Here is a 25,612-nt window from a genome sequence, read left to right on the forward strand (position 1 = left end):
TTTTTTTAATTAAACAAATTTAAACAGCAATTTTTTGAATTTTAAATCAAATTTTCTTATTTCACAAAAATAAAACAAACAAAAATGTAAATTAGAATTGAAGATATGATGATTTTATTGCTGTGTAAATCAGAATTTCAACGTTTTCTACATTAATCCAGGAGAAATTCAAATAATAAACACTCCTATACAGAAAAAAATATTGTGTTACTATATTATATAAAAATTTATTAAATTATTATTTTTTTCCTAGAATTTATTATAATTTTTTTTTATCAAACTCACTTAATTTACAATGTAATTAGATCATGTAACTGAAGATATGTTGATTTTATTGTCATCTAGTAATAATTTCAATGGTTTTCTACCTCAATCCAGGAGAAATACAGACAATAAACACTGATATATGGAAATAATTATTTTTTATATTATATTCAAATGTATTACATTGATTAAATAATCAAACTTAAACTAAATTGTTTTATTTATTATTTTAGATTTCAATACAAAAACAAAACAAAAATGTTAAAACAAAACTTGTGATAAAACAAAGGCAGTGTAATTTTAGCATCATTGAGATACTGTTATAGTTTTTGTTAATATTTTAAATTAGATTTTACCTTTATATTTTCTGATTTCATGTAAATGTTTGTTAAAGTTTTAGTAATTTTATTGTGTTTTTGTCATTTTTAGTAGTTTATTTTTTTATTTTAATACATTGTTAATAAACAAAATGAGAACAGCTTTTTTTATTTCAGTTAACATTTATTTTATTTAATGTGATGAAAATGTCTTTTATAGTTTTTTTTTAGTTATTTAGTGAACTGAAATAACTCAAGGGTCATCAAAGGTCAACTCTGGGCATCTCTGGTCTAGGCTTAGGGTTCAGTTTAACTTTGCTTTCCTGGTCAAAGGTGGACTGTTTTCTGATTTGGCATGATAATAAATCAGTCAGAATGAAATGGCAAAGAAATTAAGCACTGGAATAAAAATCAGAGAGGAAAAATTAGTGTGAAAATTGATAAAGTGAGCAGCGATTGCTGAAGATCCATCTGAACTTTCTTAGACTGGAAGCAAAGAAGGGGGCGGGGCCTGATTTATACACACACCCCATTCATAGAGGGGCGGAGCAAACAAGCCACACCCCTCTCAGAGTACCAGCATAAATGCAAAGAGAGCAACAGAAATGAGCAGCTGAAGAACAAAATGAAGGAGAACAGAAACAGTAGTTGTGTGCGAGATGCAGCTGGATCCTAAAAGAAAAGACGATGGGAGGAACAGAAGAACACAGGAGCGGATGACAGGACGGATGAGCGACGGGGAGGACTGAAGAGAGCGGCTGGATTTTTGTCAAACTAGCCAATGATTTTTGAAAGAAATTATACAGATGCATTAGAAGAAACTAGTGATAAACCAATATAGCAGGCCAAATAAACAACTGATTCTGACATGATCAGCAACACCTGATAACTTTGCCAGAAATGGCCTTCAGACCAAATGGTTTCCATTTTTATATATATATATGTATAAATGTGTAAATCTCACAAAAACAAGACATGTTCGGATCAGATTTCATAAAACAAAAAATGAGAAATTATGAATATTATAATATAAAAAAAATGAGAAAAATAAGAAATGATTCTGCATAAAGAAAATGAATCATATTTTTTTAAAAAGAGAGAAGTTGTAAATAAAACAAAGATACATTTACAAAAAAAAATACTTTTTTTTCTTTCTGCTTCAAAATTTATTTTCTTTAATTGACCAGCAATTTCTGAAGTAAAATTGCAAATTAAAAAGTAAATCCTACACCAATTCTGTCAATGCATTATGATTTCTGTTATATTCATGACTATTAAACATATATATATATATATATAAAATAAATAAAAAACAAATGTACAGTCAAACCAAAAATTATTCAGACATCAAATATAATTTTTGTTATTTTTTTGCTAGTGTGTGCAGGACACTATAGTTCATTTCTGTAAGTGAGGATAGCAAAATAAAGCAAACTGACATATTATGGTCAAAAATTATTCATACAGTGAATTACCAGTAAAATTGATAAAAATTTGATTTGACACTGACCTGAACATGTTTTGTAACACCTTTCTATCAAAGTTATCTGACAATGAATTTGTTCTCAGTTTAACTCTGAGTTCTTCTCATATTTTATTACCATTTTCTAAACTATAGCGAATAAAATGTGATATCTGAATAAATTTTGGTTTGACTGTATATCCTTGAAATATGACCTGGCCATGTTTGTGTGAGATTCACTCAGGCATCATATCGGCCTCCTGTTTTCCAGATTTCAGTCGTTTAAAGCAGATTTCGGTTGAGCACTAGAAGAAATAAAAGAGTAAAGAAAGAAAGAGGCGGCGGCGAGCGAGAGGTTCCTGTCCCACTTACTCTTCACCCCTTTCTTGCCCTTGCGCTCCTTCTTGTACTGTTCCTTGAGTTTAGAGATCAGACCCTCATCCACGTCCCAGGACTCAGACGAGGGGCTCTGCTCTTCCTTCTCTACACGGAGGAGGGAGGAAGACACGTTACACGGCCTGACTCCGGATTCGCACGCTTTACTTGCATTCAATAAAAGATGCGATCAGAACGTCACACTGAACTGAATCACCGACTCTACTGTACATATACATCTATCATAACATCATATCATAACGTCTGTGAACGTCCGGTTCATCAGATCTAACAGGACATGAGATCAGGACTAAAACACAGCCTCGGAGAAAGTCATATCAGCTTTTATAGTTGCTAGTTGCTGATTGTATTGCAGTCTAAATCAGAATTTCAGCAGTTTTCTACCTCAAGCAAGGTTGAGATCAGATGATAAATGAGTTTTTAAAAGCCTCAGGAATCTTTTGCAGGTGTTTAGAGTTAATTAGTTGATTCAGATGATTAGGTTAATAGCTCGTTTAGAGAACCTTTTCATGATATGCTAATTTTTTGAGATAGGAATTTTGGGTTTTCATGAGCTGTATGCCAAAATCATCAATATTAAAACAATAAAAGGCTTGAACTACTTCAGTTGTGTTGTAATGAATCTAAAATATATGAAAGTCTAATGTTTATCAGTACATTACAGAAAATAATGAACTTTATCACAATATGCTAATTTTTTGAAAAGGACCTGTATATATATATATATAGGTAAGGTATATAAAGGCACTCGATATTTTTATATGTTTCCTACAAGTTTACAGTCAATGTTTTAAATATAAAATATTTTTAGATTATATATTTTCAGATGACATATTTATATATGTTTTTGAATTTTTGGTTATTTTTATGTATCTTGTTGCGAGTGTACACAATAGTGTTTTGTGACTGACTGAGAGTAAGAAGGTTTGTCTGACCTGATCAAAACAAATGTTGGTTTATTGTTTTCGTCCCTTTTTTTTTAAATCTCTCTCTTACAAAAAAACATCAATAAATGGGGTTAAAAAGGGTCATTATAATGTCAGAAATACGTATACGTGTTCAGTGTTGATTCCTGAACATCAGGTCTGCATTATGGTCATGTGACTGACGGCAGCCTGAGAAATCCTGTCCGAATAGTGCTGAAGTCATGAAATACTACACACGGAGAGTTCTGGCAGCGGCCCAAGCCGCAGTTTAAACCCTTTCAGCACCGTTTTCAATTAGAGAGCTGATCGACGGCCGTATGAACAAGAAAAATCAGTCCAATTCTCTTCAGAGACTCAACAGAGATGGATTGAGGGGTAGGGAGTGTGTGAGTGTGAGTGAGTGAGTGAGTGTGTGCGTGCGTGCGTGTGCGCAAGTGAGCGAGTGAGTGAGTGTGTGTGAGCGAGCGAGCGAGTGTGTGTGTGTTTGTGTGTGCGTGTGTGAGTGAGCGAGTGAGTGTGTGCGTGTGTGAGCGAGTGTGTGCGTGCGTGTGCGCAAGTGAGCGAGTGTGCGTGCGTGCGTGTGCGCAAGTGAGCGAGCGAGTGAGTGTGCGCGTTTTTGTGACAAATGAGGACATAAATGTGTATAATGACACAGGCATTACAAGGTGAAGGTGACTTTTCAGGACATTGCCCCATGTCCCCACTTTTCAAAACACTTATAAATCATATAGAGTGAGTTTTTTTGGGGGAAAGTAGAAATGCACAGTCTCCTGTGAGGGCTAAGTTTAGGAGTAGGGCAATACCACATACAGTTTGTACAGTATAAAAACCATTACGCCTATGGGATGTCCCCACTTTTCACAAAAACAAACGTGTGTGTGTGTGTGTGTGTGTGTGTGTGAGAGTGAGAGTGTGTGTGTGAGTGAGTGAGTGTGTGTGTGTTGTGTGTGTGTGAGGAACACACGAGGAGACAGGAACTCAAACACATCCAGTGCATTTGATGCCGCTCTGAAATACTGAAGCACTGCCATCAACTGCAATGAAAGACAAAGCGAGGAGCAGCTTGTGTTCGTTCCTGCATGATGCTGGAGAAACAGCACAAAACAATCTGCGACATGATAAATAACCCGCAGAAATCTCTCTAAAGCATTCCTGCAGCTGAGAGATGCACTGAGTAAGTGTGAGCAGCAAAACGCTTTACAGAGAGACTGAAGAGCTGCTTTAAAGTGTTGAACTGAGACACGACTTCTCACAGAAGATTTCAGTCTAACAGTAATTGTATGCTAAATGAACTAGAGGAAATGATATGATTGCAGAGATTAAATAAAAACTAACCAAACATCTAAAGCATCAATGCAATACTGCAAGGAAATTAATGTGATATATTGATATATAATTGTAGCACCAGGGATATTACCATTAAAAAATATTTTTAAAATGTTGTTACTTGAAATATAAAGTAAAATAAAACTATTAAATAATAAAAAAAACAATATAGTAATATTTATAATTGTTTTACATTTTAATGTTTAATTAACTACTTATAAAATATATTTCTTATAAATGATTAATTTCAGCTAGTTCAGCCACAAGAACATTTCTCATTTTGACCTAGTTAAGGTTCATGTACTATAATAACTAAAATTAAAATAAAAATTACTAAAAAAAAAAGAAAAATTTTTTTTTTATAAAAAAAACTAATAAAAATGACAAACGGAACAAAATTACTAAAATTGTAACAAAAATACAAGGAAAATATAAATTTCATAATAAAATAAAATCTAAATACTAAAATATCACCAATCAGCACGACCATAAGCACCTTTAATTATGAATATTACTACACTGTCGTTCAAAAGTTTAGGGTCAGTATTTAACTTTTTAAAAGAAATTAATGTTTTTATTAATCAAGGATGCATTAAATTGATGAAAAGTGACAGTAAAGACACTTATAATGTCACAAAACAAAATCTGTTTCAAATAAATGCAGCTATTTTGAACTTTCTATTCATCTGTGAATCCTGAAAAATAAAATGTATCACGATTTCCACAAAAATATTGAGCAGCACAACTGTTTTCAACATTGATAATAATCAGAAATGTTTGTTGAGCAGTAAATCAGTATATTATTATGATTTCTGAAGATCATGTGACACTGAAGACTGGAGTAATGATGCTGAAAATACAGATTTGATCATAGATATAAATGACAGGTTAACACATATTTAACAGTAGTCTATGAGAGTATTAATATTTAGGTATAATACTTGACTCACAATTTACACTTAAAAAACAAGTTAAAGTTGGGAATATAATTAAATTTAATCTGGCAAATTTTAGACATATTAGGAATAATTTAAAATACTGAGGCTTCAAAATTATATATTAATGCTATGATCTTTTCACAATAAAAAAACTCTGTAAGCAGGCTCTGAAAACATTGGATAAAAGGTCTAATTCATATCATCACTGTAAAAGTTTAGCTAAATATGGGTTTTTAAACTGGGGAAATATGATTAAATTTGCAGATATTTCACTTGAGTACAAAATTTAGCACGGTATGGCTCCACCTCAACTTAATGAATTTATTAGGCAAAATTCTAACTCATTTATTAGAGCCACTACTAGAGGGGACTGTATAATAGCAGATAGAAGAGGTGCTTTTGGGCAGTCAGCGTTTTCCTATAGAGCAGTACATACCTGGAATACTTCACCTGGGTCAATGACGTATAAGGATTTTCGACAAGCAAACTTGAGATTTTTCAAATACAAAAAATAATATCTATTGCAATTGTTCAAACATTAAGAATGTTGTGTGCACATAAATTCATATTAAACTTTTAAATTAAGTGATTTTAGTGTTTTTTCATCTCGGTGAACTGGCCATAGCTTTAAAAAAATGTCAGGTGGTGCGCCCGTGATTTATCTCGAAAATTAATTTATTTCCTTAACATGCATAACATTTTTTATAAGTTCTCAGTAATTAAATGTTTAGAAAAAGTATTTAGATATTTTTTTTTTTTAGTTTTTAAATTTAAAAAAAAAAATTTAACAATTTTTGTTCTAAAAATGATAGAATTAAAATAAATATAAATAATTATTTATAAAAACTAAAAACAAAACAGAAAAAAAAACTTTTTCTAAACACTTTATTTATTGAGAACTTCAAAAAAAATGTTATGCATGTTAAGGAAATTAATTAATTTTAAGATATATCACGGTTGCACCACCTGACATTTTTTATTCATCTAGATGAAAAAAACACTAAAATCACTTAATTTAAAATTCTAATATGAATTTGTGCACACAACATTCTTAATGTTTGAACAATTGCAATAATTATTATTTTTGTATCTGTCATTGAGCCACCTATAGAACTAAGAAATATTACATATTTTGCTTTCTCTGAATCGATAAAAGAGTGGTTATTGGATAATCAAACATGTCTTCATAACCTGAAGTAGTGGTTTCTTGCTTGCTTCTGGTTTTTATGTAATTTTTTTCCCCTCTTTGGTTTGTGACTATATTGCTGGAATATGTTTTCTATGTATTTGTGGACTTTGGTTCCTACCGTCATCTGCAGATGAAAAATAGCCTGAATGGCTAAATCTGGCACATTTACATAATAGATTTGAGTCCTTATGTTAATTAATGTGCATTGTCCCTTTTAAAATAAAAATAAAGAATACAGATATTCACAAAGAAAACTGCTGTTTTAAATTCTAATAATATTTCACAATTTTTACTGCATTTTTGATCAAACAAATGCAGCCTCGGTGAGCACACTTGCGATCCCAAACTTCTGCATGATCACAAACCCCTATACTGGCATATCTTTGCCTGTTTGTCAGTATAATCAGTGCTATAAAGCTTGTGTTGATGTTTTTAGCAGGAAGAGAGTTGACTCTCACCCCAGTCGGCTCGCTCTCCAGAGGACGGTGTTTCAGAAGGGCCCTCCATGTCCTCATTATTGGCCAGAAAGTCGAAGCCCTTCAGAACCTCCTCCGTGTCAAAGTCGTCGCTCATGTCAGCTGAGGAAGAGGAGGGAGACGGAGACACCTTCCTCCTCACCATCTACGACAGGAAGAGGAAGTGTGAGCGAGGGCAGCTGGTGTAACTGACATGTTCTGTCTCTCGGTGTGAACGTGTGTTAACAAACTCACGGTGGTGAGGTCCACGATGGTCTTGTTCTGTCCCTCGCTGTCGTCGTCGTCGTCATCATCGCTGAACTCAGCGGCGGCTTTCTCGATGAACTTGAAGGCTTCCAGCACCGCGGTGGAGTCCGACATCTCCGCTTTACTGCGGGTCCAATCCATAAACACACAGAGAAACAAGAGCAGACATCATTCATCACGCCAGCGTTTCACAGTCACACAATCCACAGCATCTCTGCTTCTTACCAACAATATAGATTTTTCATGCTACCTAGTTATTGCAAGTAGAGTGGAGGACAATAAATAAATATAGATAATATGGGCTGAAATGTGAGCGAGTGAGAGACAAAGAAAGAACGAATATTGGCCCACAGTGAGTTAAATAAATCAAGCTAACATGGTCTGATATATCTTTAGCAAGTTAAATAAATAAATAAATACATTTAATAAAGGTTGATATTTTAGGTGAGTAAAATAAATAAATAAATAAAGGCTGATATATCTTTAATGAATTAAACGAACAAACAAACAAGCAAATAGAGGCAGATATATTTTACTGTTAGGTAAATAAATAAATAAAATATAATATTGGCCGTCAGTGACTTAAACAAACAAACAAACAAACTAATATGGACCGATATAACTTCAGGGAGTTAAGTAAATAAAATAAATAAATAAATCTAATAAAGGTTGATATATTTTCAGTGAGTAAAATCAATTAACCAATCAATCAATCAATAAATAAATAATAATAATAAACATAAAATAAAATAACATGGAAATAAAATAAATAAATGTTGCTAAATGAATGAATAAATAAATAAATAAATAAATAAACAAAGGCTGATATATCTTCAGGCAATAAAATAAAATAAAAATAATAGCCAACAGTGAGTTAAATAAATAAATAAAGCTAATTTGGGCCGATAAATCTTAAGGAGTAAAATAAAATAAAATAACAAGGAAATAAAAGAAATAAATGTTGCTATATCTTCAGTAAGTTAAATAAATGAATAAATAAATAAAGGCTGATATATCTTCAGGCAATAAAATAAAATAGATGCTGATATATGTTTAGGGAGTAAAATAAAATGAAATAAAATAATATTGCTAATATGGGCTGATATTTGGTCAGTGATTGAAGTAAATAAATCAGTCTGACCCGATCATGGTGGTGGTGCTGTCCTTCAGCGAGGACGGCTCGGTTCCGTTCACCATGGGCTCGGTCCGCTTGTCTCCGGGTCTCTCTCCGCTGTCTCCGGTCAGTCCGAGCAGTGCTTTGACCCGCTGCGACTTCACATCCAGGATGGTGTCGGTGTAGCCCACCTCCTGCAGGTACCTGAGAAAACCAGAAAACATCAGCGCTAGAGAGCCCAAACACTTCAGATTGCACATTAACTTAGAGGAAAGCTCTCAGTTTGTATTAATGCACTGAGTTAATATTTATACAAAGTAATAACCAAGCAACTGCAACCGTGACACTTATGATTTCAGCTGTGATTGAAAAAAAATACATAAATACAGTAAGTATCCTAAAAATCAAATGATTATAATAAGAACTAAAAATCTAATTTTTTGACCTGAATATAAACTATATTTTGCATAAACAGAAGCATGAAAACATCTTGTGTTGTGCCCCGATGCATTACTATAATGAGAATTTATTTGTCATGAAAAGTATGTTATAATATAAAACAATATTATTGGTTGATAAATAGTTGTCATTTTCTATATGCAAAATATAATTTCTTGCTTTTATTCTTTTAATTCTGGGATTAAACAGGAGCTGCAAGTTATTCATATACTATTATAGTTTTTATTAACATTTTGAATTTATTTTTATTTTCATATTTTTCGTTTTCATTTTAGTATCACTGATATACTATTACAGTTTTCATTAATATTTTGAATTAGTTTTAGTAATTTTGTTGTGTGTTTGTCATTTGTACATTTTTAGAATTATATAAATTTTTATGTATTTAGATATTAGTTTTAATTTGAGTTATTCTATTACATCTTATTGCTTTTTATATATTTTTAATATTTTATTTCAGTTAATGTTTATTTAAAATATTTTTTATGACTTTCAGTTTTAGTTAAAGTTTTAGTCATTTTGTTATGCGTTTTGTGTGTTTTAAAAAATATATGTCTATACAGTTTTATTATTAATTTTGCTGTTAATTTGTCATTTTAAATTTAGTACATCAAATACAATTTTTTAAAAATATTTTATTTCAGTGAATGTTTATTTAAAATATTTTTTTTTATGGTTTTACTTTTAGTTAAACATAACCTCGAAACAGAAGCATGACAGGTTAAGCAAACACCGTTACAAACACGACAAGCAATTTCTGAGCGTCTCAAATGCTGTTTCTTCAGGTTTATCACTCTCTGGGACGTTCGACATGCAGTTAAAGTCAAACCCCAGAGGTGAGAGAGAAGCGTCTATCAGTACAGTCGTATGGTTCACGTACCTTCAGTTAACCCGACACACACACACACACACACACAGCTGTCCCGTGCTAACACTCCTGCGGTCTGATGTCTGGAGAGAGAGCGTTTGACTAAATCTTTAGCAGCAGTTTAAGAGAAAAAGACGAGAGAAAGAGCGAGCCAGCGAGAGTGTGGCGTCTCTCGCTGTACCAGCCTCTCTCCAGGCACAGGAAACTCAAACGAGACGAACAATCCCGCATTCATTCAGCCTTACTGTCACTGACACACACACACACACACACACACACACACACACACACACACACACACACACACCTATCAAAAGGCATGACATAGACTTCCATTGTTTTTATATAAAGCTAATTAAAAACAACATTAACTCAAATCCAATTTTACTCCTTATCTAAAATACCTAAAGCTAAAAAAAAAAAAAACTACTACAGATAGCAAACACACAAAAATTATAAATATATACACACACGCATACATCCAGTATTGTCAGTCCTTGTATTGTCGTGTGTGTCTTGTGTTCCCGCCTCTTGTGTCCTTATTTGGTTTGTTTCCTGTCCTTGTTGAGTGTGTTTATTAGTTTATTCTTGTCCAGCTGTGTTTTATTAAGTATCTATTATTATCCTTTGTATTTATAGTCCTGTCTGTTCAGTTAGTTTTCATCTGGTCTACTCGTTACTTCCGAGTGTTCTGTGCACCGTGACAAGTATATACTATTGGCATGGATTTTTGCCATATCTCAACCGATATATCGGTCAATCTGTACTTCAAAGTATCATTTATTGAGTTCAACAGAAGAGAGAAACTCAAACAGGTTTGGAACAACTTGAGTGTAAGTACATGATGACAGAATGTTCATTTTTGGGTGGCCTGTCCCTTTAAATATCAGTCACACAAAACTGTCCCAGCGCTTCAGAAGATGTGGAATACAGAGCACTGCCATTACGAATTCTAACTTCCGATTGGATGCTCTTCTGTTCCGGTCTCCATAGGAACCCATTCAAATAGTGCCCATTTGTTTTTAACGTAGCTACAGCTTCGTGTCAACTACACACTCATTAAACTCTGAGGAGTGAGGCGCTGACAAATGACGGTCATTGCGACACTGTAAAGTGATAGCGCTATGGAGCCATGTGCTTTTTAAAAACATTTTAATAGGTTTAACATTAGATTATCACCTCGGAATATACACTAATTTGACTAGAAACACTGGAGACCGGAAATGCAACGCATCCTTCCAGTTAAGAGTCCCAGAGTCCGCGTTCAGGAAAAACTAGGGATGTAACGATATTATCAATATCAAAATATCGCGATAGCAAAACTGTCTCGATATTATCGTGGTCACGATGATAGGAAACGATAGTCTTCCAGGCAAAAAGTGTAGAAATTAGGAAAGAGGTATTGTAATTATCCTACTGTAGTGTAAAGCAATAATAATATACCTATGAAATACTCATTTTCATTTATTTTACAGTGCAATTGTTTCATCTGGCTATTACTGTCATTGTTGTTACTATTACTATATTCCAATTAGTTTGTCCTCTTAAAACAGCAGTGTGAATGTAATTTAGACAGACAGTATATCACACATAAAAATAGTGTTAAGTCCCATTTAAAGTTCAGCTACAAGTCAATTCACTGACTTTTTTCTGACTTAAGTTTTCTTAGTTAAGAACATGGGTTGGAGCTCTTCATTCTGAACTCTTAAAGTGCATTAGATAGAATAATTTAACTGTAAAATGTACAAAATTAAAAAAATTTCCCTCCCAATTTGTCTTTTTTAAAATATTGCAATAAATATTATATCGTGTACGTCATATCACGATATTATCGTACTATAGCGCACGAGTCGAGAGTCGTATGGACTATTGTGAGGCATCATATTGTCTGATGCTGTAGCACGAAAGTCATGTGATCAGAGGTGTGAGTTCATCTGAGTTTCAGGATTACAGTCGGAGCGCTAAACCTCATCAAATCACTGCGGTGTGAACGGTGCTGGGCTTCATTACATCACGCCTGAACTGTTTTTTTTCCTTTTGAATGCTGAAGTTAAAACGAGCTTCAATATCACAGTCAATATGACAGCCGACGCTCATGTATGCTGGAGATCAGCAGATAGATCAGCGTTTATAAATAGATAGGAGTGTGGAGGTGTGGAAGAACTTCATGTTCGGTGTGGGAGTGACCTGAACCACTTTACCTTTTGTGTGTGTCACGTACAATCAAACACTAATACACCACAATTCTTCTACTGCTACATGTCTTTACTCTGTCTTAACTGCTGTTTTACTATTAATTATAATTTAAATTCAGTCTAAATTAAATGGCTAAAAAACCCCACATAAAATAAAGATGCAAATTGAAACTATATATAAAAAAACCCCAAACATTTAATTTAATAAAAAAAATTAAGGGTCTTATGAAACCTGTCAAGAACGTTTCACCCTAAAATCAAAAGAATAAAAAGTAAAAATGATGGTATAAATGCTAGAAATTATATTTTGCATAAATGGGACCATTAATGATGACACAATATAAAATAAATAAATTGATAGTCCTAAAATAGACTTCATTTTCTATATGCAAAATTAATTTCATGTTTTTATTCTCTTAATTGTGTGGTGAAAAATATAAACATTTAATAATATTTTAATAACGATTGTTTTTATTGAAGAACATACAGTTCTTGAAACTTCTGGAATCACAAAATGAATTATAACCAATTAATTTAATTAATACTCCCAGTTTCTGCTCATAAAATATTTTGAAAACAAGCAGTTGTGTCATACTCTTTTTTTAAATATTATTATTATTTATATACTATCATAGTATTTATTAATAAAATGAAGTAGCCTTTATTTGTTTTATTTATATGCTTGTGTTATTTTTCTTAGTTTTGTTTTATCTTTTTGTTATTTTTTTATTTCAGTTTTAGTATTAGTAATTTTGTTAATTTTTAGTTTTTTTTTTTAATCTGATTTTATTCAGCTTGAATTTATTTTCATTCCAGTTTTAGTAATTTTAGTACTTATTTTATTTGTTTCACCAAGTTTTTCATCTACTATTTTATATATATATATATATTTTTTTTAATTCATTTCTTTCATTTCAGCTTAATTTCAGCAGAAATTATTTTAATAGTTTTAATTAACAATAACAGTGCTGGTCATAATTACAGCAGAACAATATAACGTCTAAAAATGTCTGAAAATTGTGCATTCATTGGATATTCATTTCTGCAGTTCTGTAAACAACGAAGCAGTTTGTTCATTTTCAGTGAAGCGAACGCAGCATAAAGTGTGAGTGAGTGGAGAGTGTGTGTGTGTGAGAGTGTGTGTGTGTGACTCACTGTCTCAGCAGCTGTCGTCCCTGTTTCCAGCTCAGCTGACTGTTGGGTGGTTCAGGAAGAGATTCGTTCTCGTTGCTCTCATCTAAAGGTCAAAGGTCAGACAAATGACGACAGACACCTGTCACTCACAGTATATCTGCTGCTCACAGTTTCCTGTCTGACCACATTCATCATTACAGACTTCAGCGACAAACGAATCGCTCTGAGAGTGTTTACAGTGACGTCCATCTGACATGAAAGTCTGGTTTGTTTGTTTGGATTTATGGGAGGTTCATGAAAAAATCCAGCCTAATCTGTAGAAGTGTACCTCTACTGAGCAGACAAGAGTTTTGTCTGAATTCCCATCATTACTGAAGACTTGAGATCAGTTTTATAGACAAATATAAATGTGCTCTTCACATGTTCCTCCACTAGTCTTTAAAGGCATCCCAGGATGCACCTGATGAAAGCAGAGCTGGAATCTAGAGGGAGATGATGTTCAGATCTATGAGATGTTGTGATCACTGCATCATTCACAGACTTATGTGCAATCTTTGTTATTAGCACTTTTTATGATAAAAAAATAAAATAAAAAAAGTTGTCCAAAAATTTGCCTGCCAGGGCATAATTTGATTATTATAGTGTTATGTAGGGCTGCATAATTAATCCAAGTAAAACTGAAATCACGATGTGTCTTAGTGTGTTTATTGCATTAACATGCATTTGGAAACACAACCATCTTCTCAAAATCAAAATATGAGGCTTTCAGGTTCCCTGCAGATTTCAGTCAAAATAAAAGTTTGAAGGTTTATCATGTCAATGAATCGATTAACATTAGTGTTGAAATTGTACACTTCTACTGTAAAATAAATTATCAATACATTTTGAGTACATGATTTTTACATTTTTACAGTGAAATATTACTGTAATTTAAAAAAGATCAAGAGAAAAACAATAAAAATAAAAAACAAAAATATAATGACAATATAATAATATATAATAATAAAATAGCAATATTCACTATATATTAATGTAGTAATTTTTACGGAAAAATTATAACACAATAGTAATATTTCTTAAATAAAATTTTAAAAATTACTAAATAAAAACTAGTGTACAAGTAGTAATAGTAGTAATAATAACAATTATTATTAATTTTATTGCCATATTGATATATAAATCACAAAATTTCAGCCAAATTGTGCAGCCCTAAATACAAGTACAGCAAACCTGGATATTTCAAGTCATATCAAATCACAATCAAGTTGTAAAATAAAATTTAAATAATATAATTATTATTATAATTTAAAAGTTATTTTTTATATTTAACAGTTAAATATTACAATAGATTTATGTTTTGTTGGAGTAATTTTCATATTTTATTTAGTAATAATAATAATATAATTTTTAAGCCAAATTGTGTAGCCCTACAAACATGCACAGGAAATTACTATTATATATATATTCTTTAAATCTCACATCAAACAATAAAATTATTATTATTATTACAATAATAATACTTTTCTTTTTTTCTATTACTTTTCTTCACGTGTGTGTGCGTGCGTGCGTGTATAATTTCTCGTTCCTGCTGGTGTCTGCAGGAACTGTGAGCAGCTCTCACTCTAGCGATGAAGGCTGATGAAGGCTGATGTTTACCTGAGTCGTAGCTGGGGGGCTTCATGTCTCCCTGGTTGAGCTCCGTCCCGTACTTCAGCTTGTGGTATTTGGCCCTGCGGAGGAGAGAGAGAGACTGTTGCCACGGCGACAGCACCTTCAGTCGCACACTCGTGTGGGACGAGTCTATAAATTCCCCGAAAGTGAGAAGTCTTGATGGGATCTAATACCACGGTAAATCAGACTGAACTCTGGGAATCGCCTCACATTCCTCAAACCAAAGGCTTTCAACAGAAACACTGATGCATTTCTGCCTAATCTGATGCTGTCAGACCGAGACGGGTTTTAATCCAGTGCATAACTTACATCCTTCTGTTAATAATAATAATAATAATAATACATGAGCATTTGCATTTTGCATATAAACTGTCTTCACTGTAAGCAAGTCATTGTTAAACATGCATGCATGCACATTAACTACGGTTGGGTACCGAACTCTGTATTTTTAAGGGTACCGACCGAATTGCGTCGGTACTACTGAGTACCGATTCATATTAAATCATTCGGTACCAAATTTCGGTACCTGAGAACGCATCTGCAACTCTTTAAAACACAACACACAGGGCAAACCAAAATGTTCTGAAGTGTGCTTACATTTCTAGGGTCATATGGTTATATGGTCAAAAATGCGGACAGGATGTCCATTCATAAAGACGGAATTTACTCTATAGAGCGGAATGCAACTGAATGCATCAATTTTTGGATGAATAAAAGAAGGTCTGTCACTCAATTGGAATCGTGATATGAACTAGTGTATGTGAATATTAAAACGGTTTAAATATTAATCCTGCATGTTCCGTTAGCCTCGGTACGTATGAATGGCGGAGACGCGTTTTTGTTTACTACACAAATACTGAAGCACACGTGAACTCGCGGTGATTTTCAGCCTCTGCATCTCACTACATGAGCACATGATCTTACAGGCTGTGAGAGTTTCATTTGAGAAAACTAGCATCATATCATACTGTACACACACAAATTTCACGGCAACCTGTCAAAATAAAAGTGCAGTTTTACATGTAACAGAAATATATTACTCTTGTATAACTTTTGTACAGTATAATGTATATCTTTATTTATTCTATTTACTGTCAAATTTAAATAAAACAATTAAATGATAAAAATAATTATTACAACCACATTAACCACTTAATTGTAGAATTATTATTCAAACTTTTTTAAAGGAATATTCACACAATTTTTCTACCATGTATTAATTTTAACACTAAACCTCTGTTTCTTTGCCAAAAAATAAAAGTGTTTCATTTTCATTTGATGAAAAATAAAATAAATGTTTCATGCCTTCATTTGATTATTAGAAAAAATAAAACAAGAATTTCGGGAAGGAAAAAAGATTGTAGGGCCCTATTGTTCAAAATGTTGAAATTGGGAGTTTTAGACTCATTTTTGGACTCAAATAAATGTTTTTGTTATTACACAGAGAATAAAGTACTGCAAAAAGGTACCGGTACTGAATTTCAGGTACCGATACCCAACCCTAGCATTAACCAATATATATATATATATATATATTAATTTGACAGAAACATTGAAGGAGAAGATGGGCATTTTTTAAATTTTTTAAATTGGAAATAATAAGTAGCTTAATTGATTAACAAGAAAATAGTTACTAGCATTTGATTTAAGGAGAAAAAAACTGAAAGCAGCAAATCTAATATTATTTTACAGGTAGTTTTGACTGTAAATTCAGATTAAATGAGCTTCATTCAAAGCAGTAAAACAGACTCCAGTGACGCACATTAGATGAACTCAATATTAATGTGCTGTTGCTTGGTAACTGTAAACAGCAGAACTAAGAAGCTGTTTCTTGACGTGACAAAAGCATCAGATCCAGGCAGAAAGCGGTTGTGTTTTCCTGCTGTATGAGGACTGAACCTCAGCTACTGACGCAGGAATGGCTCTGACGCACTCATTTAAGGCAGGGCTCTACAGTGTGACTGAAAACTACTGCGTGCGACTATGAAAAAATATTTAGGAGCGCCAGTGCGACTGACATGTGTTTGAGCTGAGAGGAGCTTCGAAGAGGTCTAATGTTCTTACAACGTGCTTTTGCAGCGTTGCGTAATGCATCACAGTCTAAATAAGAGATTCACTGTGCAGTGTAGAGAGCTGCGTTGATTATAATGTAACTCAGAGATCGTGATGAACTAAGATGAGTGACAGCTTTTAATAATTATTAAGGGAGTTGATTTAAAACAACAGATCATTAAACAAGAAGTTAATATTAAGTGACTTACATGGTCTGACTATAAAATTATTGCCTGATTTCGCTCTATTTCATCAACGAAAATAGAGCAAAATCAAACTTTCGAACAAAGTCACAGCGGTGTTTTGTTTATGAATGAACTGCGTTTTTAAACGAATCTAGCGAGTCTGTGATTCAATTGCTTCGTTCCTGAATGAATCAGCCGTTCGAACAAATCAACTGAATGAATGATTCTGTGATAAAATCAGTGACTTGCCGCCACTTACTGACAGTTTTAATTTCACATTTAAAGTATCTTTTCTTTTTTAAAAATAGTTTCAAATATCAGTATTCAACGTTTTTTGTTTAATATCAAAACCTTATTTATGCATTTGTAATTGCAGGTTAAATGCATTCACGTCTTGTATTAAACAGTGTAAATACATCTAAACACCTCTTCAGACGCAGCTTCGGTGTTTCCTCTGCACTGCAAAGATGAATTTTGTTGATACTGATTTCATTTGCTTGGTCACAACCCAAATGTCTTATTACACTAATTGATTGATTAAATGTAAGAATTTGACTCAAAAGATTGTGCACACACAAAAAAAAAAGAAAAAGGAAACGTAAATGGCTTTAAACGTAAAAACGCCCATTAAAGGTAAAACTCAATTTAAACTTGTTGGAAAATATTAATTTCTGTCACTGCTGTGAACTGACCAACACACAGAATATGAAAAATATCAAAAACTGCAATCAGGCTAAATAATGTCTGTTTACACAGACGAGCGTGAATGATGTTCGGATGATGAAAGTGTGTGTGTTTTACTGACCGCTCCTGTTTGAGAGCATATTCCAGCATCTTTATCCGTCTCACCAGATCCTTCTTCAGGTTCTCCTGGCCTTTCCTCTCGCCCTGCAGGAACGCAATCTGAGCCTGCAATAAAATATACATATTTATTATTTATACTGAGCTAGAATAGTGTCTAGAAAGAATGATTTTCATTACTTGGCTGGATACCGAAGGTGCATCTCATGAAAACTGCTAAGAACATTTCTAAAACTATATTTTGCATGAAGATTTTCCCGTGAGAGATCATTTCTGACATTATTTCAATTGGCAATTAGGCATATTTTATCCCAAATGATAATTATTGTAAGCATAAATCATTGCAGTATATTGCAGTATGATTTTAATTCATGCTGATTTAAGAAAAAAAAAAAAACATAATTGAACCCCCCCACCCCAAAAACGTATTTTTTCCATCATACTGAACAATTTTTTTCAATTTAACCAAAAAAAAGAAAAAAATAGAAAATAATTAATTTTATCACTGTAAAAAATTATTTCACGCCAATTAAAAAAAAAGGAAAAATAAAATATGATAAACTGAAAAAACTGTTTTTCATTAGTGTAAAAGATTTTTCAATTAATTAATGCTTATTTAAATAACTAACAGAAAAAAAATATAATAAAAAACAAAAACACTTAAAAAAAAGTTTTTTATTAAATGGTAAAAATATTTTCCCCCAAATTAATTCATGACGATCATGATGATTAATTCACTGCAAAAATAAAAATACAAAAAGGACATTCCTGTGAAAAATTATGACATTATTGTAATTGACAATTAAGCACTTTTTTATTCCAAATCATAATTACTGTAAGTATACATCATTGTAGGAGGAGTTGAAATATATATCATAGAAAAAAATAAACATAATACAAAAATGGAAAAAAATTCTTATTTTCAAAAGAAAATATAATCCCCAAAAACAGAATGATTTTCATTACACTGAAAAAAATTATTTTTTTTAAAATTGTAAATGGACTACATTTTATAAGAGACTACTTCAAGCTTTCTACTCCAAAATGTCATCTTTAATTCAATGTGTTTCTTTGTGAAATTCAGAAAATTGAGAAAAAAAAGTGCGCGTGTGTAAATACACACATCCATACATAGATAGATATAGCTTTCATATCCTCCCTGCAAAGACAATACAGAAATGCATGCATGCTATGTTCACGACACGTGTGTTTGATTCTCATTTAATGTGAACTTGATTTGCATCTGAACTGAACCAGAACGAAACTGAACTGAATCAAACCACTAATCACGTCCTGAAGAGTTTACACCATGTGACCACATCACCTGACACGTTTCCCTGAGTTTTCTGAGTTTTCCTGGAATGTCTGGAATTGTTCTCTAAATGGCATCTTGGGCAAACGGCCCGGCCCGTTCATAATGCGGGAAGTCAATTAACAAGTCATGACAGAAACATAATCAGATTAACATGAGCAGAGATCGGCACAACACCAGCACACTGATGATGCAGCAGACAGCACACGCTTCAGCACCGATTTATATAAAACAGCCATTTATGCTGTTTTATAGAACAGATTAGGGTGTGTTCACAATAGTAACTCGGTTCTTTTGGTTCAGACTAACACAGAAAGTGACACATTTAGCATTCACACTGATATTATTAACACCAAACCTAAAGATACAGAACAAAAGCATACTTCATAACATGATTGGATGCTTTTATGATGTTTATTTTGTGATCCTATACACTTTATACACACACACACACTCTGCCAGAATGCTGTAATGCGATGGGAACCAAGGCCAGATCGAAGCGCGGTCGTGTCTTGCATAACACGGATATTTGCACACTGGAATGTTGATGAAGATGTGGAAAACATCCCAGCATTCTCAGCTCATGAATCCAGAGCTCGTCCATCTGAACAGATCCGACGAAACCGTGACCAGACACGGAGGACAAGCTCACAAACACACGCAAGAACATTTCAGAGAAAAATAATAGGATTTTGCATCAGGAAACTTTTGTGAAAGATAAATTTGACCATTATGACCTTTTATGCATTGTGACATTATTGTCATGACATGTTCACAGCAAACCTTAATTACTGCAATGCAAAAAAATACATAAATACAAATTATAAAAAAATGCAAGTATACAATTTCAATTAGAGTATACATCATAGTAGTACGTGCTTTATCAAACTGATATAAATTTGACAATTTTGTGTCTAAGAAAAAATATTTTGCATGACGATATTCTTTAAAAGATAATATTTTTTTTGAATTTTTTTTAATGGCAATTAAGAAATTTTTATCCCAAATTTTAATTAATGTGATGCAAAAAAGAACATTTTACTTGATTTTAAAAGTATAACATCATAGTAGTATGTGTGTTGTACTGAATTTAATTTATACTGAATTTGATATATATATATATATATATAAATAATTTAATTTATTAAAATAAAATATAAAATTATTTTAAATTCTTCATCAAATGGGACTATTTGGATTATGAAAATTATGAAGAACTAACTGAATTATTTTTACAATTTTGGAAGAATATGCCAATCAATCAATCAATGCAAAATTTTTTAATGATCCTAAATAGGCTTAATTTTATGTTTCTCGATGCAAAATATAATTAGCATTTTTTCCTTGAAACATGAGCTGGACGTTTCATGAGCTTCACATTTGGATGCAGAAGCTTCATTTAGAGCAGCAGACGCTTCTAGACAGGCAAACCTTGCATTAGTTTAAATCCTGCATGTCTGTCTGTACTACAAACAATGCTAAACTTCCTCAGGTAAGTGTAGAAACATGCTAGCAATAATCTCAGAAAGATTTCAGCCCTGAAACAACTTCCACACGACCTCTTGGCTTCTCCAAACAGATCCGATTAAAGCGACACTAAACCGGTTTAAACTCAGACCCGGTTTAACAGCTCAGACAGAACATCCTCTAACAACAACCAATCAAATTACTCGTTCACCATCACTACTTCCTGTCATCTGCACTGATCTCTCACATGAAGAACAGAAGAAACGGAGCCGCATGTGTGTTTCACGGTCAATTCTAATGAGATTTCATCATGAAAGCAGGCTGAACTCAAAGCTCAATCTACACTACCTGACAGATGGACTCGTCTCACTTTAATGTGCACTACTCACCTGCCTCGTTCTTAAAATCCTTCCGCTATTTCTGCCTTTCCTATTTTATTTCATTATCAGTCTCTCTTGTTGTTAACAGATTACTTTTGTATTTCAACTAGTTATATCTATCATTTTTATTTCACTTTTAGTTATTTTAGTACGTTGTTAAATCTAAATGAAAATGAGAAATGTTGCCTCGGAAACCATCTGTTTTATTACATTTTGAATTAACTAGATAGATTAGTTAACTAGAAATAATATAAATATAATAATTCTATATATCGCCGCCTTGGAATTATAAGGTTCTATCTGCATTCTGAGCAATTTTGAGATATTGAGCCTCAAAGTTTTTGCATTCCATAGACTTCTGTAGATAGAACCCTTTTTGTTTTCTAAAAAAAGGCCCAAAATGTACACCGCTTACAAAAGAAACATCACATAATGTACATAAGTTGTCACAGAATAAGAATATGCAAATAAATCGTCAGATAGAACCTTATAATTCCAAGGCGACGAGATATATATATTGATTCAAAATATTATAAAATATAATAGTATGTTAATAGTGGTAACACTTTACAATAAGGTGTCATTTGTTAACATTACTTAATGTATTTACTAACATGAACAAACAACGAACAATGCATTTATTACACTATTTATTCATCTTTGTTAATATTAATGAAAATACAGATTATTGATTATTCATGTTAGTTCACAGTGCATTAACTAATGTTAACAAACACAACTTGTGATTTTAATAATACATTAGTAAATGCTGAAATGAACATGAACTAAGATTAATAAATGCTGTAGAAGTTTTGTTCTTTCTTAGTTCATGTTTACTAATGTTGTTAACTAATGAACCACTGTTACCACAATAATACTAAAATAACTTTGAAGTGAAACCCAGTCACACATTCATCAGATTTCTGCAGGAAACACCAAACCTTCTTCACCTGCTGCAAAACCACGAATATGAAGAAAAACTGGGCCACAGTGAGTCACACGAGAGCGGGACAGACGTGGGGAACGATGGGTGAAATCCTCAACACACAAGGAGCTAAACATAATCAACTCCTAGAAACGCCGATGAAGAAGTCACTGATTAAGACGCATCTGCATTTCCTTCAAGTGTGTCTACGATCTCAATAACTCCAGTCTAAACTTCACAAATGAGACTCGAACCCTCAAAACCCTTTCATTTAAACAAACGTCTCCGCCAGCGTCCCGGGGGGTGATTCCAGCAGAGGCGTCCCTTTCCTAAAAAGGCTAGCCTGTTTTTTCTCACCGGAGGAAGAGAGGGAGATTAGGAGCACCAGAGAGCAAGAAAAGCGGCTGAATGCAGAAATAGTGCAGTGACGTCGACGCGGCCCACTCGCCTCCCCAGAGGCGTCTCTTGACATGCCTGCCTGAGAGAACGGAAGACGCTTCAGCTGCAGCTCATTCATGCGCTCATGAGACGACAGAGAGATCCTCATCATCACCGCTGCTGCTCTCCGAAACCATCTGAAGGGTTCTTCCTTATTTCAATGTATTGAAAAACTAGACTGCATACACCAAAAGTCATGCAAATTACTGATAAACATTAAAAAATAATTTAAAACTATTAAACTACACTATTAAAATAATTTTACAAATCAAGTATATAGCACTTGCAGATTCTTTGTAATCATTTGTGATATTTACTAGTAATTTCTGAGCGAAAGTTGTTTTCAGTGCAGGATTATTATCCTAAGAATACTTAAAAAAATAAATAAATAAATAAAAGTAGAACCATAAAAATGTGTAATTATTTGAATTTAAATAAACATTAAACTGAAAAAAAAATTGCGATTCCTTGTTTTCTAAAAAATAAAATCATACCAAAATTTTATATATATATATATATATATATATATATATATATATATATATATATATATATATATATATATATATATATATATATATATATATATATATATATATATATATATATAAAGATATAAAGATATATATATATATATATATATCTCATTTTTAGTTCACATTAGCTAATGCATATAAGCAATGTTAACTAATCATAGTAATTGCAAGTGTTAGTCTTATTGGTCTTAAAAAATATTTTTCCGTTTCTTTATGCAAAATATTAAGTGCAACATCAGTGTCCAAATACATTAGGGCTTCAGTAATCTAAGCACACAACTAGAATTAACGAATCAGACACGCATGTGGTTGTGTGTGGCATGAAAACCTGCAGTGTTTTCATGCAGGTAAGCAGACACACAGCTCAGTGTGTGTTCAGTGTGTGCAAAGTGTGATGTAGCCTCTCGTTGAGCAACAGTGTGTGTGTGTTAAACAACGCTTTCATTCTGCTTGAGCAAGCTGTGGTCGGTTTGTGCGGTTAGAAATGACTGAGCACTCAACTGTTCCCGCGCTTGCAACCAATACAGTCTTATTGTGTTCAAACGCTCTTATCTGCAGTCAGCAGTCAGCAGTTCATAAAACACTGTACCTCGACTACACGAGCAAATGTGAGCCGTTCAGAACCTGATTACAACTCATTTAAGGAATGAAATGAAAATGCCTACAACCCATAACTAAAAGGCGCTTCATCTAATTTGATCATTGTCTTCTTATTTGGCTCTTTTGTAGATTCAAAGCAGATCAAATGATTCATATCAAATGACTGAATCACTGTAAAAAAAAAAAATACATAAAACACAAGTACAAAACATTCAAACTAACATCATAAAACTAAATTCTGATTGGATGAGACACATAAACAGCTGCTGTAAAATATTTCACACACACACCTGTGACACTTAATTTCTATTCAATTCAATTCTAAATGACGAGCTGTGCAAGAAAACAACTAAACTCCACTTCACCAAACAAACACTTTTCAATAACAACTTCAGGCTTTTTAGTGTAACTTATTAAACAGAGTGTATAGACATTGTGTTCTGTTTTGCTAGATGGTCACGAATTTAATATTATTTATTGTTTCTTTTCCCAAATCCACAACGTCTCACCCTCTAGATTCGCAGGTTTATTTTATTGTTGTTTTAATCACTGTTTTCGCATCTCTTACTGTGGTAAACATGTGGGGGGGAAAATGAAAGATTTCGTGGCCATGAATTAAGAATTTGTTACTATGACTTAAATTGGGTTTTCTAGGGAACAAATGAATGAAACCTGGACAGTGGCCACAAATATAAATATAAATAGACATTAATAGACATTATTAAATGACTATTAGATATTCAGAGCCTTGTTTAAATGAAATGCAAATTTTGCTTTAGATGAGAACGTATTATAGTGTTTGCCTTCCTGTTACTAATAATATAATATAATATAAAATGCTATAGGCCTAATGCTTTTTTGCATATATCGTTTACTCTGTTTAAGAGTTCTGCATAATAATTTATTAGTCAGAATTGTTAAATAGAGACAATTAAATAATGAAAACAGAAAACGGGAGCTTTGTGCTTTCAAAAGAAAAGCCAAAATAAAATATTGGCCGACATATCAGCCAAACAGGACAAAATTATTGCCCCATGCACTAATATCAGCCAATATATCGGTCAAACAGAAAAACTTATTGGCCGATGTGATATTTAAAAAAAAAGCCAAATATTGGTCAGCATATCTGCCAAACAAACAAACAAAAAATTATTGGACAAGGCTGATAATTCAAAAATGCCAAATATCGGCCGATATATCATCCAAACAGAAAAAATATATATAAATATAAATATATTGTCAATGCCAATAATCAAGGAATTACAAATACCCGTTGATATATAGGCCAAACAGAAATATTGAATTATTGGCCGATGCTGGTAATTTAAAAAAGGCCAAATATCGGCCAATATATCGGTCTTGGAAATAAATAGTTCGACTACTATTAGGCAGCTTTTGATGATAAATTGATCTCAATGCATGGACCAAACATAATTTAACATAAACCCAAAGTAAAAAATAACGTTCTAAATATTTCACTATATCCACAAAGTGGGGTTAAAATGGTGAAAGTGTATTTGTATTTTCTCTTTCCAAAAAAATTAAGAGATTGTTTACATTTGGTCAGATGAGAGAAAGGTGGTAAATTTGTTATCACAATACAAAACCATAAAAACCTTCCTACATTTACAATGTTAATAACTGTGGAAACAGTCTGTGAAAGGGTCCATGGTCAATATAACATACAAAATAGTAAATCACACAGCCGTACGTTTGATCACAGCTCTTTCTGATAATACAGAACATCTCTACAGCTGCCACAGTAGTGGACACAACAGTAAAAGCACCAAAACATCCCGTGGGACCCGTCACAATCCAATAAGGACGAGTTCAGATCAGCAGGTAAATGCTTAAAAAAACGTCATGGTCTAATCTGTAGCTGAGCACTAGAAAGAAAACCACCGGGGCATCATTTGCATGATCAGATGAGTTTAT

The 25,612-nt window shown here is 32.8% G+C and overlaps 1 protein-coding gene across 2 annotated transcripts in view; it reads right to left on the reverse strand.

Moving 5' to 3' along the window:
• The window catches only part of LOC306857130 (striatin-like), a 60,721-nt gene that overhangs the window by 19,418 nt on the left and 15,691 nt on the right, over nt 1-25,612 (reverse strand). The window contains exons 2-8 of one of the 2 annotated variants that reach the window (XM_079396842.1): nt 18,024-18,127; nt 14,967-15,040; nt 13,332-13,413; nt 8,682-8,858; nt 7,529-7,664; nt 7,277-7,439; nt 2,416-2,526 (exon numbers count right to left, since the gene is read on the reverse strand). In XM_079396842.1, coding sequence (XP_079252968.1) covers nt 2,416-2,526; nt 7,277-7,439; nt 7,529-7,664; nt 8,682-8,858; nt 13,332-13,413; nt 14,967-15,040; nt 18,024-18,127 — 847 coding nt within the window. The remainder of the gene's footprint in view (nt 1-2,415; nt 2,527-7,276; nt 7,440-7,528; nt 7,665-8,681; nt 8,859-13,331; nt 13,414-14,966; nt 15,041-18,023; nt 18,128-25,612) is intronic. The other variant, XM_079396843.1, reaches the window with a different exon arrangement.

The sequence above is a fragment of the Barbus barbus genome, assembly GCF_936440315.1.
Source record: "Barbus barbus genome assembly, chromosome: 37".
Classification (NCBI taxonomy): domain Eukaryota; kingdom Metazoa; phylum Chordata; class Actinopteri; order Cypriniformes; family Cyprinidae; genus Barbus; species Barbus barbus.